The following is a 16,077-nucleotide window of genomic DNA, read 5'->3' as shown; positions in this document are numbered from 1 at the left end:
ACAGAGAGTGAGGAGAAAAAAAGAGAGGTGACTATGGTTTTTCAAGATGGGCATCAGAAAGATAAATGAAGATGCTCAGTGCGTTGGAATGTTCTTAGCAAGCCATCATGAAGCAGGACAGAGCATAAGAAATGAAGAGAGGGCTTGCCACATGCCAAAACTTTTACATTTTTTGAGGTTTATCTTGGATTATATCTGTATTTATGTTGCTGTGATTTGGATGTTGTTATCAAAAATGAAGGGGAACTCCATCAGACTGTTTCCAGGTCTAGGGGAGTTCTATTGCATATGTAAAAAAAATTGTATAAAGCCCTTTGTAGTTCCAGAGGGAGCTGTGTGAAATCTGATAATTTGCCTCAAGTTTGAAGATGAAAAAAATCCAGGGATGTGGAGTTAGAAAGAAATGAGTTTGCAAGACTTCTTAGCCTGCTCCTTATCTCTGGCTGACGGTAGCGGTTCAAGGCTACATTAGCTACTACTAGCATAAAACAACTGAATCTCTGACCAAAATGTTGGGAGGGAAGTTGCATTGCGGATATTTTTGGTTCCAAGCTTTGACATGGAAGAAGAATGCATGGAATAAAAGGTGGTGTCCATCGTCTGACATTTTTTAGTCTACTCTTTCAAAAAACAGTAGCTTCCTAATTTAGGCCTATTTTGTATTTATAAAATGTATTGTTGTATTTTTATATGTGGCATTCATCTGTCTCTCTGACTTACACTTTAAATGACATTTCAAGTGCTTTCATCGCTTACAGTTTCTGACATTTCAACTGCTTTCATCTCTTAAATGTCAATTGTTCACACAGTTCAGCAACCTTTTTTTAAGTTGGAGGCAGGCATTCAGCACCTGACATTAAAATATATTAGACAGTAGGAACTACAAAACTTGAAAATGTACTCGTATGAACCAGCAATTGAGCCTGATTAAGCATACAGTATGCAAAAATTGTTGCTTGCACATCCACTTGAGAAAGTGTTTAAATAAATATCCCAAAGTTTGAAAGTGGTTCAGAGTTGAGTTCTGGTGCGCAGAAAGCCCTTTCTTCATTTTGATTCTTTCCTCATTTCCTGCATTGTGAACACCCTACTGAATATTCTGCTGTGCATGGGATCTCTGATTTTCCTATTGATTACAGAACCAAAACATATTATAATGGAGTCTAATTCTGTACATGCAGAGTGACAATATTTTGTAACTAAATATAAACACGTCTGCTTCTGTTGCCTCCATGTTGCTGTCTGGCTCCTATTGTGCCTGCTATATTGGCCCACTGAATCTTATCAGTCACTTCCTTCGTCCAGACCTCCCTGTTCATTCTCCCTCTATTCTCTGTGAGAAAATTCCTCAGGATGGAGGGGTTTATCCCTAAATAAAAAGCAAAAACAACCTTCCTAACCAATTACTAACCCATCCACTGGCACCTCACAGCTGCTTGCCTCATGTAATTGAGTGGGCAATGGAATAACATGCCCCTTGATGAAATATTTCACACTCAGATGAGTGTTCCACCATCGCCCAACGAGCGAAGGAAGAATACACTGCAGGTGCGATCGACGACAGAGGTAATTTGCAGGTGGAAAGCAGCCAACGATTCCAGTGTGAGCAGGCTGCATTTGAATGTGCCAACATGCAGACCTTGAAATTACAAGATGAGATGAAACACAAGAGCTTGGCTGAGACAGTGGTGGAAGAGTTTAGGATTAATGCTCTACCATTCCACTAACTGTGGTTGTAATTCACTCTCATTGCCAAATGCTTTCCTCAATAGACCCTAGCTGCCAAGTGGGATAGAGATAAATTTACTCCTTTGGATTGGCTATACAGGAACAATAGGTCTTAAGACTGTAAATGTTTGACTGTGGAAAAGGTCTTCACATCTCACATCAACTGGCCAGCAGACGCACAAACATTTTCACAGCCGCTCACCCCTTCTTGACAATGACGACGATGGCCCCCAGAAGCAGTATGAGGACCACCAGACCACCGACACAGGCCCCAAGGATCAGACCCATGTCCTCTGCATGCTGGGATACCTCCAGAGCCCGCTTGGAGTCCTTACAGGCAGCTGTACAACATGAATGACAGAGAAGTCAGGAAATGAAGGCGATAAAGGCAGCCACGTTAGCCAGTTCTAATTGCAAAAACAAGATGCTACATGTAGTGGTTTGATGTCAATAAATCATTGTTACATTCATTTTAACATAATTACCATAAAAAAACAAATCCTTTGGCAAGAAGATTGGCAGCCTGTGTTTGTCTTGATACTGTAAGTCTGCTTTGGTAGGAAGTCTGCCGGATTTGTTTGACCAATTTTTTGCACAAAGCAAGAAGAGTGTGCTGTTCTTTTACCACAAACAGAGCCTCAATGGTGAGCTCACTCAAATGACCAAAGAAATATATTTTCTCACTTCCTCCCAGTGGAGGTTTTTACAAAGCCATGCAAATTGTTTTGGTTTTATTTGTCCAGGTTTTGAGATAACTGTGCTTAAGATTTCTGCTTCCACCCCAATAAAATGGTGGGGAAAGGAATTTTATTTTGTGGTGCTCGAACCTGGGATTATAAAACTCAAATTCAGTACTGTTATCACTTTGGGGCCCAGGGCAGCAAGACCTTTGTGAGCCTTTTATAGCAGAAGCTAAAAATTGCATTAGGAGCTTCATATTTGTTTATTGTGTTAGCTTATATCTTGCTCATGTTTTTGCATAAAGTAACTATTTGCTAAACAGTGATGCAAACTAAGAATATTGTGGGTACTGTATGTGTTATAATCAGACGCCCTCATGAAAATCTACACTGCCTTGTTGTAGAGCACACAGGAAGCATCTGCATGACTAGATGCATCTGTAAACTACTATGCTTTGCATTAGGGGATTGTGGTTTGTTTCACTGCTGGAATTTTCGAGGGCAATATACTGTATAGTGCATACCTTTCACACTTTTTTGACAAAGCCATACATTATATGGGTAAATGAGATTGCACCCTACTCCAATACTTACATTACCAGGAAATAGTCTCACTCACAAAGGGGTGGGATTCCTTGCAATCCAGATTGTCCTGCATTGAGCTCTATCACCATAATGCAGCTCACTTTCAAGTCTAATTTATTGAACACACAATCAGTTATGGATGCAAACAGGTTGGCGTTGTCGCAGATCCTGATGGAGTCTCCTTCAGTAATACTGACAGGACAAGAATCTTCACTCTGTGGCTTATACTGATTCAAACAAGCTCAGGAGGGAATGAGGCGTGTTAGAGGTCACTAAAGATCCAGTTGGAGCTTACACAGGAGAGCCTTTCCAGCTAAAATAGTAAGCAAACCAGTGTATTACCATGCCAAAGCTGCACCACACTTAATCACTAGAGGCTGCACAATAAAGAGCTCACTAGACAGTATCAGAAAGGGCTTGAACACTATTTCACTGCACTGTTATCAGCAACATGAGCTTCTTACAAAGGAGACTTAAACATGTCTGGCTTGGGAGAGACAACACTCTAGTTATCTTACAAAACTGATGCATTCAGGCAACTATTTTCATCCTGCCCATATGTCACAGTCTCAGTGCACTGCCATCTCAGCTAGCCAAGAGCATCAAATCTCAATATCTATGAATCATCTTAAGTCCCTGTTGTGTTTTATCCAAAGGTGAAAAATTGTTATTAAGTATAAATGAACTGAAGGAGTAGTATGACACTTCTGGCAGCATGTTCTTCATTAATAAGCCATATCACTGATGAGAAAACAAATAAGGCAGGGAGTAAATCACAATACAGAGAGATAGAATCATTTAAGGGTCTCAGGCATGTCTTAGTAAGTTTGACCTGGACAACATCTCTATTATTTAAACAAAGCAAAGATGCTTCATGGGGGAGTAATTGCATTTTATCTGTGACTGAGAAGAGAAAAAAAAGCTTTACAGTGAGGCTGAATGCTGAGTTTGGCTTGATAAGCTGTGGACTGATGGTGACCATAGCTCCTGGGCAGATAATACAGCCTGACAGACTGGCTGTAATTACACAAATCATGCTGGGTGAGTCATTCTGCTTCTAGGGCCATATTTAGAAATTGGCTATCACGGTAAATTTCATTGCACCAAAAAATCCAGCAGTGGTCATGCAGGGAAATCCAGAGGAATAAGAGAGGAGGGGCAAAGACAGTGAGTTGCATATTTCATCATGATTCATCATTCCCTTGTATTGGTCTGCAATTTATTAGTTTAGACAGACTGTATTATTTTGCTCACACAGAAAATAGAAGATAAAGTATCATCAGACTGTAAATCAAAAACATCCAATCAGTACAAGCAAATACAGGCTCGTCCCTTATTAGGCTTTGAAGAAGGCTGGAATTCAATATAATATATTAGCTCACTTTGGTAAATTCAGTGTATAGCACTTATTCCAGAAGTGCAACTACAGTCATGTCAGACTCACCACTGCACCATGTTTCATGAAGGATACCAATACTGTTTGTAGAAATGATATATGGAACAGCAAACACCCTAGCATAAGCTAGCCCACTCTAACTAGACATTTAGGGTGGAATTTCTTGCCCCAAATTTAAACTCTATCACTGGACATTTCAGCTATGGTATGTAAGAGCTTGGCTTTCTATCGAGAGAGCATTAGCTAACTCAAGCAGGAGCCAAGATTCCATTTACTCCCATGTGAAAAATAAATTGCTTTGTCGTCTATGGGCTCAGTTGTTACGAACACCTTACTTATGTGGCAAAATGTTGAGAAATTCTTCAACATCTCTTATCCACTAACTGATAAATCCCCCATCTGGAATACTAATATTCCACTAAAGGATAGAAAACCAAGGTTATGTATGTATTAGATGATATTTTCAATGATAAAGGACTTTGCTGCTTCCAGGATTTAAATGATACCTTTCCTATACCAGTCTCTTCCTTTTTTTTTTTTTTTTTTTTTGTTAATTTATTTTATTTGCAATTACGTACAGCTCTGAGGATTTACGGAGTACTCTGGAATAAATTTCCAATCTCTCATCCAATTTCTGTTTATATTATGAAAACCAAAATTAAAGGCTTGGTTTTGGTTCTTTCAACATATGATGTTCCAGTCCTGCCAGTTATAGTGAAATAGGAACAAGATCTCCATAAACTCGGGCTGATATGTGATTGGAAATAAACATTTAGTAATATTTTTTGACTCTTCAAAAAATCTGGCACATCAATGGATTAATTTTAAGTTTGTCCATAGAACCTATATTGTCGTTACTCACAGATTCTATATTACAAAACAAAGTAAATCAGGTCATTGTCTCAATTCCCAATGTTTAGAAACTGGAGAATTAATGCATGTTTTGGTCCTGTTCCTACATTAATAACCTCTGGAAGTATCATGGACATCTTATAAAATATACATGGAAAAGACCTTCCCAGTTGTCCATCCCAAATGTTTTTCGGATTCAGGTAAGATGCTCACCTGTCTGCTCAGGACAGAGACATGATTTTAGCTGCTTCAACAGCAGCCAAGCAAACAATCCTTAAAGGCAGGTCAGATCCCTCATTATCTTAGTTTCAAACTTGGCTACTGCTTTTTGACAAAATACAGTGGGGTCCAAAAGTCTGAGATGGCAAAGTGGACTACATTGGTAAGTGGACCACTGAGACCATGTTCCCATGAATGGGAACACTTTCCACTTCGTGGGAAAGTGGTCTCAGTGGTCTGTATGTGTACGGGTAAAATCAACAGTTTAAATGAACGTTGCAAAATTAGTACTATTGAAATTCAGAGTAATGCAGTTCAATACACACAGATGCTACTACTTAATGTTCTCCTTTTCTAAATTCACTTAGTGTTTACTTAGAGTTTGTTGTGATATGAGTGCTGTATCTTATAATATGACAAAGTACTATAAGACGATATGATATGAGATTATATGATATGATATGTTATGATCTGATACCATGTCTTTATTTATCCACATATGCATATACTGGCTGTTCCATTTAGCAGGTGCTGCTTTACTGGGCATTTAGTGCTTATGTTCAGTACCTGATTTGGCTGTGCTTATTATGCTTATGCTCTCTCTCTGTTAAAGAGATCAACTCTGAGCAGCAGAGTGGTAAGCATGGCATACTGCAACTTTGCTGTTAGACTGATTAAATTAGTGCTGTGAAAATGTACATGATGCTAAATTCAACAAGACCACAGGTGAACATGGAGGAAGTGTTGACTTTGCGTTACCAGCAAACAACATCAACAGCCAAAGGGAGGAGATAAAGGGGATGGACAAGGAGAAGTCTTGCCTAAAATATAGGCTACCTATTTTGTCACTCAACACTTGTAAATATACTTATTTAGTCACATTTTAGTATTTGAGAATTTAGTGTATGATGGGATTCCATTTAGCTGTCCCACGAATTCTAAGCAAACTTTCCAAATGTTGCAAAAAGCTAAATGTGACTTTGACGCTTCTCTGCTGGCTGAGCTGACATGAATAAAAATCTCTTCTTGTAGCAGAATGGGGAATCTTTCAAGATAATTTGATTTGTAATGAACATGTTGTCATCGTTCTTTAGTGTCAGCTAATGTTGGCCATATTTCATCTGAGGACAAAAAACAAATAAAAGCGCACAGGTGGTGTAGCGAAAGGAAAACCCTCCCCCATCACTGCGGTGGCTTGGCCAGGTATTCTGGTGAAGACAGCTGACAGCATCTGTGTGTAGGAAGCTGGTGAGAGGAAATGAAATGCAGCCGGGGACGGTCTTAACTGGACCTCTATTCCACCTCTGAGGGAACTGTAGGAACATCAGCGTGTCCTCTGGGTCTGCCTGCCACAGTCGCATATGCACAACTACGGTAAAAAAATTGCTTCTATAAATATGCCTGCCAACCACCTCCCCCACTCTACTTACATGATATGCCGGCAGACAATAGTAAGGCAGGATTCTTTGATGTCATCGCACTTCAGATAAGAAAGGGTTCAGGGAGAGGAATCCAATTTAACTGCTACCTTTCTCAAGAGCACTACAAACTTCAGGCATTATTCAGGAGGGAGGAAGGGGGGAACAACTCCATTTCACCCTCTGTCTGTCTCCCTCTCCCCTATTGTTTGAACTGAGAGCCTTCTATCTGTGTCTGTCTCTCAAGCAAACACTCCTGGTCGCTTTCTCTCTCAGGAAAAAAAGAAAAGAAAAAGGAAACGCTACTGCATCCTGGATTTCAAAGCCATCCAAGCCCAAAAGGGGTTTGCAAAATGTCAGTGTCAGTGATTCAAGAGAGACAGAGTGAGAACATGGATGCATGTTCGCGTTCACATTTCCTCCGGTGTCTCTGTTGAAGAGAGATTGGCACAAGGGCTTCCTCCCTGCAGCTCCTGAAACAACACTAAGACCATGTCATATCCCTTAAGTAGCAGCCTGATCCAGGATAAATGTTGAAGTCTCTGACATGCACCCTGTACCACATAGCTGAATCCACTGGACCTACAAAAATTCCTACAATGGTTATGAATATCTAGAGAATACAGTTCCACTTGTTCAACATTAAGTTGAAAAGGAAAAGACAGCTGGTGGCCTCTGTCTCACCCCAGCGCTACTGCTATTGTGGTAGCATTTTCAGAATTCTACCTCTTTATAACCCTCCTCTCATTTTCATATTCTCATTACAGTAGGTAATAATAACATTTTATTCTGCAGCCTAATTGCTGAGACATGGGGATACAACACTGTAAGACACAGCTTAACAAAAGGGGTCCATTTGGCAACCGCATGAGCACATAGGTGTTAAATGAGCCTCGAATATAGCATTATTATCTACTTATTATAATCATTATGATCCCTTATAATCTTCCCATCCATGTCACTGCAAACCTGCATGTCTGTATACCTGAGGCTAAAACAAGATATATTGCAACCACAAGGTTTTTTAGAATTACAACTGAGTTAAGGTGATAACTGTACGAGTTTAAATTCATTTTCACCTCAGAAAAAGTGGTTTAGATAAAAGGGTTTTACCAGGGACTTGTTAAAGAAGGTATCTGATGTATCAGCCCCAGAACTCCAGTTGTAAAGCTCTCCCTAAGAACCCTTTGATCCCATATCTCAGCAATGAAGATATTTATCAGCCTTTAAAGTTGTAATCCTTGGGTAATCTGGTGGCACTTGTGGTTACTGGTAAGTGTTAGTTAATGATACAGAGTTCTGTTTGAAACGGCATGTGTATTGACCACTGTGGACAGCAATGGCTTGAACAGCTACTACCAGAAAACAGAAGAAATGCAACTCATGTATCAGTTTCTTAGACTTATTAAGAGAGCTGGATATGGCGCTGTCACAGCCTGCTGCCCAGCCAGTTTGTCCCAGTGGCCACTTGTGGTACTACAACAAAAAAAGGTGGGAACGCGTAGGTGGGGCCAGAAAGAGAAACACTAATGTGCATGTGCAGTGGCCACAAGATGCCAAACCAAACCCAGAAGCCTGAAAACTTTGTTGGCTTTTGTGCTTTGGGAGAAATTTTCATTCAAGTGACTGGGTGCCATCTTGGAATCTGGTATCCAATTCTTATAATACACCCATGATCAGTTTACAGAGGACCCAAACAAACCTGGGGTTTTCATAAAGACAACTCAAGAAAACAGTCAACAATGTCGGTCGACACACTAATACTGACTTCATGATTGAAGGCTGTCGTCTGCATTCAAATGACATGCATTACACATCCAGTATGTGCATGTGTCGTCCAGTGTGAATCCCGCCATGGATAGTTTAGACATGTCTGAACTATCCATGGCCACTAAACTCACCTCTCTCTGTCAAGCTATTGACATTGAAGGTGCAGTGGCATTGCTGTTCAATTAATTGCATGACACACTGTTGGGTAAGGTTATATGGGTCAGATTCAGGGCCAGATTATTAGTAATTAGCATTATTCCAAATGTCAGTGTAATTTTGAATGAAAATTTCTTCTGGAACAGAATCATTAAATATTGGTTTGACTTTGTCTCTCTCTAACATATACTTCATCCGATATTTGTGACTGTCATAAAGCTGAAGCTCCACCTGAACAGAAAAAAGAACAGCACCTCTCTGCTGTAAAACTATACAGCAATCCAATAAGGTAACTAACAATGTAAAAGAACAAAGACAGACCATAAGATAGCCTTTGTGATTGCCATGTTTAAAGTATGATTTATAATTAATCTGATAATAACTTATGGATGTGAAAACGATTCATGTAGCACCTTCATGACTGAAAAAAAAGAAATTGTTACCTTTACGAGCAATCCGAATACAGTTTATTCTGGTCTCCTGTGAGTAAAAGAAAGGCTGAGTTAATTAATTTGGCCTGGTACAATGAAGACACAATGATTAGCATGATGGAAAAAACGAATACACTGTAACTTAATTATGAGTCAGTCTGTTGAAATCCACAACCTTGTCTAAAACTTGCAAAACAGGTGGCCATGTTTTTCAAAGACACCCAGACCTTTACTATGTGGAGGAAATAATTGAAACTTCCACGTGGAAGACATCTTCTTGTGATATGAGAGACCTTTACTCCCCTTCACCCTGTGAGGTCCCTCGCCCGGGTCCCCTGATTGACTGTACCCCTCAAAAACAGCCTCCCCTGTCCCTAATTCAGAGGGGTATGTTGCTAAATAATGATTTAAGGGAGTTATATCAGTCTTTATGGGCAAAAATATGCTAATCTGTGCTCTGAGAATGGAGCCAAAAACCTGTCCCCAAAAACTGTTGCTAAATTACCTTTTGGAAATCCGTTACAAGTGGATTGTCATCTCCTCTCATGTCTTACAGGGACAGATAAGTCATATTTACTCGCACCCTGGGGTTATTAAAGCAGTGGCAGGTATTATGTCGTGTCATCTTGTCCTCTGTCAAGGTGGACTTTTGGCCTTTTGGAACAGAAAAACGGGTGTTTGGCAAAGTAGCAATTTAATGCAACTGACCCGCCAATCTTGTTAAGGAGATGCATTTACAACATACTGAAGAATCCCCATCCACGGGGTGGATTTCAGTAGCATTTTATCGACTCTGATTACAGTATTAGATGTGCTAATCAAATATGAATCTTTCCTAATCCCTTGCAGAATCCATTAGGGTTAAGCTTTCAGCATTTGTAAGTACATAAAGTTATAATAACAAAAATTAATACATTCATTGAGATATGTAATTATGTTTTGTTGTCTGACAGAAACACTACAGTTTTGAGTGGTACAACTAAGTAATGTTTACAGTCTTCAACATAACCCAAAATAGGATGAGCAAAATGAGATATGAAATGTTGAATAAATGTATCAACCACACTGAAATAAATGTACTTGTAACCCTGCACACCTTCAAAATTGTTATGGTGAACATGTTAGCTAAAAGACATGTAGCAACATTAGCCTTCATTTGTAATTGTGTTTCTATCCACCTGACAAATTTTAGACCATATATTCCCGCTCTTTTAGCTGTCTTTGTTCTCTACCAAGGTAGTGTAAGGATTTATCAGACCTTTTTGACTCAAGTCATCTGCCTTCTGCTAGAAGGGGGGTTGATAAGAGTAGTTAGACAAAACCTATACAGTAAAGTTGTGGGCTGTAAAACCAAACAAAGAGATTAAAGATGCTGAAACTCTTTGCAGAGCTGATTGGATCTGCTGAATTGTATTATAATTCTCTGTTCATTCCTCACTACGAGTAGCACCTTTCACATTACATATAGTCATCATTGTCAGTCCATTGTTCATATAAAAAAATATTATTATTATATGATCCGTGCAGCTTTAGTAGGGAGATTTTAACTGAAACTGAGGGTTTCAGATCAACAATATCACTTCACCCTCCACTCCAGTACAGACGGCGACTTAAACAAAGCACTGGCTTGCAAACAATAGCCAAGTTTTATAACAGTGTTTTATCAAGTTACTTAAATAGAGAATTAACATTAATTGGCTACAGGTAATAAAAAATTCTACCAGCTACATTTGTCATTTAAAACAGTAAAAGTGGTTATAAGCATGGCAAAAAATACTAATAAAAAAAAGGACAAGGACAGATAAAAGATTCAATAATTGATTTGGTAGTTTAGCAAATCTGGGTATTTTGCCAAGCTGGAGCTTGATCAAGAACAGATCAGAACCCAACCCTTCCCAACCAACATGCCAGTATATCCACTAAGTGAAAACTAGGAAGACTAACAAGTAACCCCAGATGATGAGTAAAGATAAATGCAGCAGAGGGTTGAAAGGGAAAATATCAGCATGCTGTTATTTTCATTTTTAGTATAATAGATAGCAGTAATCTAGATATTTCTTAAGAGCCAGATGACTCCTGCAGACAGAATAGAGAGGAAAATACTTGGAAATGTGTGTGTTTGTTTCCTGCTTGTGTGTTTCACAAGAAACTGGCAGCACCAATCATGCATCTTTCAAGCCCCACTGAATGCATATCTGCCAAAGCAATTACGGTTTCAATTCAGTGGCAGCTCATGGTCCATAGTAAGCCTTGTACATTTAATTTTTCCAGGGTAATTGTCAAAATAATTTGTTTTTTTCCTTCCTCCCTGAGCAGCCCTTCTCTCATGAAATACAACTATAGTTTAGATAATAGATTGGAGATGAAAATGTTCGCAGGGCAAAAAAGAAAATCATTAAGATGAATTATAATATTCAGTTTGTTATGTTGGCTGATTTCTGTCTCAGAGCGGCTGAGCCAGCAGAGCTTTTAATTTGGTCTTAGGGGAGAATCTTCAGAAATGGCTCTCGATTATGTGAAAAGTTCACTGCTGATTTCAGATCAAAAGGGAGAAATTTTAGTCAGACACAGTGTGTTGGTCCTGACCAGAACCAGAGGCTGACTGTTGGCCTTCCTGGCTCCGGAGGCCCACCCACTCGTACCCAGAGGAAACTGGCTGCGTCCTCTGAGGAGTCAGGTACTGATATTTAGATGAGAACCTGCAGGCAGGCACATACACTGTGAGTTCCATATGTGCATAATGATTTAGAGAACATTTGCGTTCACTGCCTCTGTGCACAGGGGCCAGCACATTCCCTATTCATGCTTCAGTGACTTTTCCAATTGCTCAGTGAGTTCCTTTTCAGATATTTTTAATCCTGTGAGGCAGTATTTGATTTTCCCTGAAGAAAAAAAAGACTGTTAAGGTTTTTAAAGAGCTTGAATATGAGGGGAACTGACAACTGGACAATTATAAAAAATGCAGGAGTAAGATTTAATTTGCCCTTGTTGCGTGTGTGATGTTTCTGAAGTGTTTTCAGGGAGAAAAAACTGACTGTTTGCCTCTATTGTATCATTGAGAAATTATGCAACATTAACAGGTCCAAGACTTACTAGTGGGAAACAACCAACCCAAAGCCATCCTAAAAATGCATTGGATACATCACCCCCATTGGGAAATAAGTAAACCCTTGTTTATGCAGAGGACTGTTTCCTCTGTGATAGTGCCTCCAGCATACTGCCCCCTGCCTTCTGACTTGCTTGACACAAATCTAAATTGACTGACAAGGTTGCTAAAACATAAAAGCAGCATGTCTGAGCTCCAGAAACAAAAGCCTTGTCAGGCATATTAATAGCTCTCACCCCTCTGAAGTTGCTGGTGGCCTGAAAATAGATGAGGTAGTTCTTGGTGGGGTCTAAAGGGCTGTTCCAGTACCCGTTGTAGGTGTGGTTGTCGCCAACGGTGAAGGGAGTGGCCTCAGGCAGACTGCTGGGAGCCAGCTCAGCTGTGTAGTAATGTGGAGCCCCTTTGGCCTGGGCCTCGTTGTGGGAGTTTGGTGTGGGGAAACAGTCAACGGTGCCAAGCTCCCTCCTCCTCACCTGACGGGACCCATCCTCCTCCACCACCACCACCTGGTAGGCACTGTAGGAGGACAGTCTGGGGTTTAGTACTCCAAAAAAAGTACAAAGTAGTCTAATCAAATCAAGCTACTGTAATTATTTAATATACAGTCAACAATCTTAACTCAAGTTCACTTACTACCTCTTTCTGGGCTTTCATCTAATGGGCGTTGTTAAAGAAATGTCATTCCATCACACAATCTAAGTAGTCAGCCATCTGCCTGACAACTATGCAAATTCCATCCACTCATTAGGACTGTACGGCTGTACTATAGAAAAAGGGACTACTGACTAAACTGCTATTTCTAAGGTCAAGAATGAGCTTTCACACTTATTCAGTATGTCTGTTTTTGTTGCTCTATGTATGTGCTGATGAACTTACTGATATAACACTGCACAATTATATTGCTGAGATCCTGGAACACCACCAGTACAATAAGTGAGTTAAAAAAACACAAAAGTTTAGCCAGATTATCTCTTTACTTGGAGGTAAAACATTAATAATCCCTCATTGTACAAGATGGTAGGTATGGCAGATCAAAGTTGAACCAGGAAGCCAATCTGTAAACTGTGATGGATGTTTACAAAAGAGATTTTAGGTAATATGTTTACCATTTGTCTTTGTTTTTTCCTCAAAATAAATTTGGCTAACCTGGGGGTTTTTGTTTACAACCTGTCTGACTGCTTGTGCTTCATCCCCCGTCGCTCATTTTTTAGCATTTTTCAGATCTCAGCAATTAACTTGGTGAATACAATACAATAAGTAATGATAGGAAGGATGGCCAAAACTATCATACTAATGTTCAAGTTATATTAAAAACATTTTTCAGAGGGAAAAAACAAAACTATGTTTTGTATTTATGAAAGCAACTACAAATACATTTTTTTAAGAACAAAAAGGGGGAAAAAAACATAATCATAGTGGGAATAGTGCCTCTATATGACGAAAGAAATCACAAAATGGAGAATAACAGTTTTATGAATTATAAAAAATAAACTTCTAATTATGTACAGTAATATATGTAAATTATAATAATCCCCCTTGAAAATTCGTGATGGTGTTTTAATTTTTATGTTCTATCATGTGCAGTACTATGGCACCAGTAAAAAATCCAACAGCACAGTTTGTCTTTCTTGCAAACTCATGTCATAGCTCTCAAGAGATTTGAATATTTATGGCTCCATTGAAAGTTAGATCCCGTTTTGTCTTTCTTTGACAAGACCTCACCACACATGCTGCAAAATATTTATTTCTCTTTACATTACTGTATCTTTGACTAAGAATTTGTTCTACCACGAAGGACTAAATGTTCTTTTCCAGTTTTTCTCAAAACCCAGTGTTTTCATTTTTCTGAAAAACCCCGATTCTTCGCGCGTTGCATTGACACAACTGTCAGAAAGTCAACATATGATGGCTTGACATGTGGTGTCATTCCAATGCTCTCTGATGTGGTTAGTCAGGTTTCAGGATAGAAGGAGTGATAATGGTGAACTTTTTTCTGTATTTATGGGTTTTTTTTGGTCTTTGTTTCAATACGAGCTCAATCAGGACAGTCTGCTATCTGCTATGCTACAAGCATAAAGAGCTATCTTCTGGTTTTCTACAGAGCTCTTTTTGATGGCAGCTATAAATATCGAAGCACGGAGGAGCACTGAATGAATGCTGGCATTGAAGTGAAGCTTGCATTAGTTGTACCTGACAGGAGCCCCTCTCCCCAGTGCAGGGCGCAGAAGCACGGTGATGGTGCTCTCCGACTCACTCAGCGGAGAGGGGATGTCTTCATAGTCAAACACCGGGGCTGAGAAAAGAATTGGAGTAGGAAAACAATACAGAAGTGTTAAGGCAGAGTCAAAAACGTTGAAATACTGTGGAAGAAAACCAGAATCATTTTAAGTATCTAACTTTTGCAATTTCTGGAAAATATCAAACATGTTTTGTTTAGATTTGAGAGTTTAAAAAGATATGCAGATGCACTTCTGCTTGGATAGTTTAGTAATGTATCCACCCCTATATGAAAAGATAAAGTGAACTATCTTTATTCATTACCCGCACATGTCCCCCGAGTACTGTAGTGTGTGGAGGCCTCCCACACAGCACCATTGACTGATGATGACTAGAAACAGCAGCCAACTACAGATAATACAAGAGACCCTTATAATATAATTAGGACAGATCTCAAAGCTGCACAACCTCAGAAAAGCTCTGGGGACAATGAGGTTGAGTGTTCCCATCTCTTTTTACTGCAGGGAGTGAATTAACTGGAGTATGTGGTGAAGCAAATGGCTATCCTGGTATAACAGTTAAGCTGAAACAAAAAGGCTCCAGAATGGAAGTGAAAATGTTTCTGCTTCTGAAGCAGGGCATTAATGCATGTTTTAAAAATCTGCTTGTCTAACCTGCCATCCAAAAAACACAAACTGGTCTGCATTATACATAGCGGTGTTGAGGAGTGTTTCAGCTAGTGCATGTCAGGTGGTTACATCCAACGTGAATTATGAAGAGACTAATAGTGCGACATTATATTTTCATGCTTGCTACAAAGACGGTGCAGGAGCTAGCTTCCTGCCGGGCTTTTCTGACAGCACAGCCAAGAGAGAGCATGCGATACTGTAGGTTGAGTTGTATACCGTGACAGCTGTGCCTACATAGGCCACCTTCTAAACCAGATGGAACAGGTACAGATAATATGAAGGGGTAGTGAACAGGCTGCATTATCTACTGTGTGGGGTCACAATAACAAAAGGAATCTAGAGATTAATTTGGTAACATATGCTTTACAACATTTAGATCCACTACAGCCCAACGATATTTGTAATCATTTTTTTGATATTTTTCAAATATTAACCTTTACTTACAGAATAAAAGTCAACCTCACTTATTGCATAAGCGATAGCATTCTTCAGAGTCATCTAGTTCCTGTAGAGCCCAGTACAGCCATTTCTATTACACCTGCGCAGTTACAGGTCAAATGCCTTGCTTAAATGCACTAAAGCAATAGCTGCTTAGGGTAGAAGGTGTTATAGCTAAAAAAAACATTAGAAGTGCACAATTTAATTAGGTATGTTTGTGCAGAAATGGGGTCACTAATAGGCCTATGTTTCAAAATGTATTAATATGATAATTTGCTCATTTATACAAGTACCGTGGTGAAGAAAAACGTAATAAGCCTGCACAAATTGATAAATCATGCTCTCAAACTCAAAAAGATTTGTGTGCATAATCCACTTAATTGTGCTCTCAA

At 39.4% G+C, this 16,077-nt stretch overlaps 1 protein-coding gene across 1 annotated transcript in view; it reads right to left on the bottom strand.

Annotated features, from left to right (window-relative positions):
- Positions 1-16,077, bottom strand: part of ptprua (protein tyrosine phosphatase receptor type Ua) — a 188,496-nt gene that overhangs the window by 43,735 nt on the left and 128,684 nt on the right. Inside the window, exons 11-14 of the mRNA XM_040122540.1 lie at positions 14,532-14,634; positions 12,578-12,857; positions 9,248-9,284; positions 1,931-2,069 (exon numbers count right to left, since the gene is read on the bottom strand). Of these exons, the coding sequence (XP_039978474.1) occupies positions 1,931-2,069; positions 9,248-9,284; positions 12,578-12,857; positions 14,532-14,634 (559 nt within the window). The remainder of the gene's footprint in view (positions 1-1,930; positions 2,070-9,247; positions 9,285-12,577; positions 12,858-14,531; positions 14,635-16,077) is intronic.

This window comes from Xiphias gladius, chromosome 24, assembly GCF_016859285.1.
Source record: "Xiphias gladius isolate SHS-SW01 ecotype Sanya breed wild chromosome 24, ASM1685928v1, whole genome shotgun sequence".
Taxonomy (NCBI): Eukaryota; Metazoa; Chordata; class Actinopteri; order Istiophoriformes; family Xiphiidae; genus Xiphias; species Xiphias gladius.
Note: the sequence above shows the minus strand (reverse complement) of the source record. Positions and strands in the feature narration are given on the sequence as shown.